General features: G+C 37.4%; 1 protein-coding gene across 1 annotated transcript; it reads right to left on the bottom strand.

Moving 5' to 3' along the window:
- Nucleotides 1-1,678: 1,678 nt before the first annotated feature.
- On the bottom strand, nucleotides 1,679-3,058 carry LOC145114473 (putative histone H2A variant 1). Its single transcript, XM_079050486.1, has 3 exons — nucleotides 2,927-3,058; nucleotides 2,398-2,528; nucleotides 1,679-2,195 (listed from the first exon to the last, which is right to left on the bottom strand). Exons 2-3 carry the CDS (start codon nucleotides 2,518-2,520, stop codon nucleotides 1,899-1,901), a joined length of 420 nt encoding a protein of 139 aa, XP_078906612.1. The 5' UTR covers nucleotides 2,521-2,528; nucleotides 2,927-3,058; the 3' UTR covers nucleotides 1,679-1,898.
- Between the last annotated feature and the right edge of the window lie 403 nt (nucleotides 3,059-3,461).

Genomic DNA, 3,461 nt, shown 5'->3' with positions numbered 1-3,461 from the left:
TCATTTAAAGTTCGTTATATATGTTTCCCCCGCAACATATTACCCGTACTATCAGCTAATATCCCCTTCAAGAAGTGACCCAATATCTTTTTGTTGGTTTGTCGGTGATGGGGACGTAGTTGTGTGTTTGAGCATGTGTGTTTCTCTGAGAGTTTAACCACTTGAAATTTATCATTAGTATTAGGTTTTGTTGCCCTTATCCGCCAACCACAATTACCCATATAGCAAACAGCTTCAAACCTGTCTTTTGTAGATTTTTTCAATTTACATTGGAAACCTTCACTAACACTTTTCAAAAAAAATTAAGCTTAAGTGCTTCTTTGTTTTTGAAGAGTTGGTATAACTTCACATGGGAAGTATAGTTGTGCGTTGTGGCCCCTTTACGATTTTGTTGAGCTAATTCGTGCAGTAGTAAAGGTTCACGCATACCTCAATGGGTGGGTTGTGTTTCTTCAGAATCGGAAAAATAAAAAGGAAACTTTTCCTGTTGTGCTTTTCGGGGTTGTAAGGGATTAGTTTTCTCCTCTCCGCCTTCATGATCATCCCATCAAATTCAGTATAACTCTGAAAATGTTCAACTGACTCTCCATGTGGAATTATATTACCATGATCAACCAACATCATTGGTTTTGCCTCATCATTCGCACATTCATCAACATCAACAGTAATGTCAGCGTGAACAACAGCCTTACCTTTAGACCTATAATCACCCCCATTTATAGGGTCATTGTAAGAAGTAACATGGTTGGTTGTCATAGGTAATAAATTACAAATTTGGTTATTTCCAGCACCTAAAGAACCACTTCCAGAACGAATTTCCTCGGGAAATCGATTATTACCACTTTCCATAACATTATTAACAACAAACAGTTGTACTGTGTTGGGAGGCATAGTAGTAACAAAACTAAGAAAATATTTAACAATACTATCATCAAGAATCTACATAACTATATTTGATCTAGAACATTAAAAAGATAGACGAATTTGATTAGTGTGTAACCTAGACTTGGAAGCAACCAACGTAACTAACCCAACGAAGTTGATATCATTGTTTATATCTACACCAAAGCATGTGTAATCCGGAGCAAGATACTACATACATTCGTCGATACGTTGTCATTGTCCTCCACTAGAAACTGGAACTCGAAAAAATCTCGTATACGAACTCATTCCGGAACATTTATGCAAGTATTGAAGACACAAAGTATTAAACATACAAATGTATCGCATATTTGGAACAAAAACATACAAAAACCCTAATTTTAGCTCTCCAGAATAACACTCCGGAATGTACGTCCGTTCCGTAGTCCAGAATACACTTTTTCAATCCGAAACATACTGGGTGTCAGATTCTGAACCAAAATCTCACCAACCAGCACCCACTCCAAAACAATATCATAAATACTCCGGAATATCATATTCCAAATCACAAGTTTGAAACAAAATTACATGCTTTGAAATATGATATTCCGAAGCAATGTGATCAATTTCCCAAAAAAAAATTATTGGTTATTTTTTTTAAAATAATCATTTATAAGGGTTAGATTACTCAATTCTCCCCTACATTTTATTATGCCCAATTGCCCGTTACCTTGAAGAGCCAGAGCAAATACCAACCAACAACTTGTTAATTTATAAAATTTTAAAAAATAAATTAACTCACAAGCATGCCCAAAAATGACAACAAAATAACAACTGGTTTTATATAAGTTACACAAATTAAAAAGCCATACCATGTCCAATCCTACAGTCTACAGTTCAAAGGCATACTACATACACCCTTGGCACAAATTACAAACACACCAACTACACAGTCAACAATTTAAACAAAGTTTTGATTAAGATCCATGAAAAAAAACATCTAAAACAAATGTAGTTTAAGGATGAGTGATGGGTGTTCATTCCTTTGTGGTTTTGTTGATAAGAGACTTGTGAATGTGAGGGATGACACCACCTCCAGCAATGGTGCCTTTGATTAGTGTGTCAAGTTCTTCATCACCACGAATAGCAAGCTGCAGATGACGTGGCGTGATCCTCTTCACCTTCAAATCCTTGCTGGCATTTCCAGCCAACTCAAGTACTTCAGCTGTTAGGTATTCAAGTATGGCTGCTGAGTAGACTGCAGCTGTTGCTCCAACTCTTCCGTTTGCAGATGTCCTTGTTTTGAGGTGGCGGTGGATTCTTCCAACTGGAAACTGAGTTGCAAAATCACAATATTTTATTTTAGTTTATTAGTTGTTACACATGACATCAAAGAAAAGGACATGAACGATTATTGTAGTTACATAAACGTTATTGTAAGCATCCACAAAAGAAAAATGGAACAGATGTATTAGGGATTAAATGACAAAATCATAAGGAACAAAAAATAGATTCTTAGATAGATTGGGTGGATACCTGAAGACCAGCTCGAGATGATCGGGAAGTTGGTCTCTTCTTGTCTTTGTCTTTGTTAGCTGCAGCTGCAGCTGCCGCCGTTGTTTTTCCGGCCAAGAGTCCCTTCCCACCTTTTCCTGCCATTTTCACACCTACACAACCACTTCATAAATGAATTCCGGTAAAACAAAATTAAATACAACATGAAAAACAATCATATATGAAGAATCAAAAAGAATTGTGGCTAAATCAGGGGAAGAAATAGTCAAGGGACATGATTACAAACACATATCGAATTAGGGTTCCGTGTAGTCTAATAAATCCACGCATAACGTTAGTAATTAGAATCCTAAAACAAAAATTAAACCAACCGGAGTATATTAAACTATGCTTAACGGAAAACCACTTGTAAACCTTACATGCGCATATAAAATCGAAACTATGAAGATTTAAAACACAAAATCAAATAAAACAACTTTCCATCGTTATAATTCAAGATGCTTCAACGAAAACAACAAGATATAATCGATCGAATCAAATCAACACGAACCTAAATACCAAAGAATGAAGGAAGAGTTTGCGAAGAAGCGGCTTAAGGCGTTGATAGTTCTGGGTCTCACGATTTATGAGCTTCGAGAGTATAACTTGTTTGCTTTTGCAGATTTGGCGGGTAGATCCAGTGGTGGGAAATAGGGTTTTCAAAAATTTCGCCCTCCCTCTTCTTTAATCAAAAAATTCACCTTTGATGCTTCAAGGCTCAAGCCTTCAAGTTCAATGCAACGAATGATGCAAATAACAAGGCCACATGCGGCCCGGCGAGGAACCGCCCATTAGACTATATCCGGCCCATTAAGATACATGAAGCATGACCTCTTAGACCTGCATATATGTGGTTCCGGGTCGGTCTCGAAACGGCCCAATCTTTTTTGTGGTCAGTCTCGGAGCGGTCCGGTCTTTTTTTCGAGTCTCGGGCTGGTCTTTTTTTGATCCGGTCTTTTTTCAGACCGGTCTCGCGGTCTTTTCGTGCGCCTTTTTAGTGGGATGTCAAGTCCACCAAGCAAATTACACCATTTGTTTGCAAATAA

The sequence above is a fragment of the Lactuca virosa genome, chromosome 5 (assembly GCF_052849685.1).
Source record: "Lactuca virosa cultivar CGN04683 chromosome 5, Lactuca_virosa_CGN04683_v6, whole genome shotgun sequence".
Taxonomy (NCBI): Eukaryota; Viridiplantae; Streptophyta; class Magnoliopsida; order Asterales; family Asteraceae; genus Lactuca; species Lactuca virosa.
The sequence above is the reverse complement of the archived record's forward strand: the minus strand, read 5'-3'. Positions and strand labels throughout refer to the sequence as shown.

What these genes read in the sequence shown, in the direction of transcription:
- LOC145114473 (XM_079050486.1), bottom strand. Translation starts at nt 2,520, where the DNA reads ATGGCAGGAAAAGGTGGGAAGGGACTCTTGGCCGGAAAAACAACGGCG. An exon ending in CATCTCGAGCTGGTCTTCAG is followed by an intron (nt 2,196 to 2,397) that starts GTATCCACCCAA and finishes TTTGCAACTCAG; the next exon opens with TTTCCAGTTGGAAGAATCCA.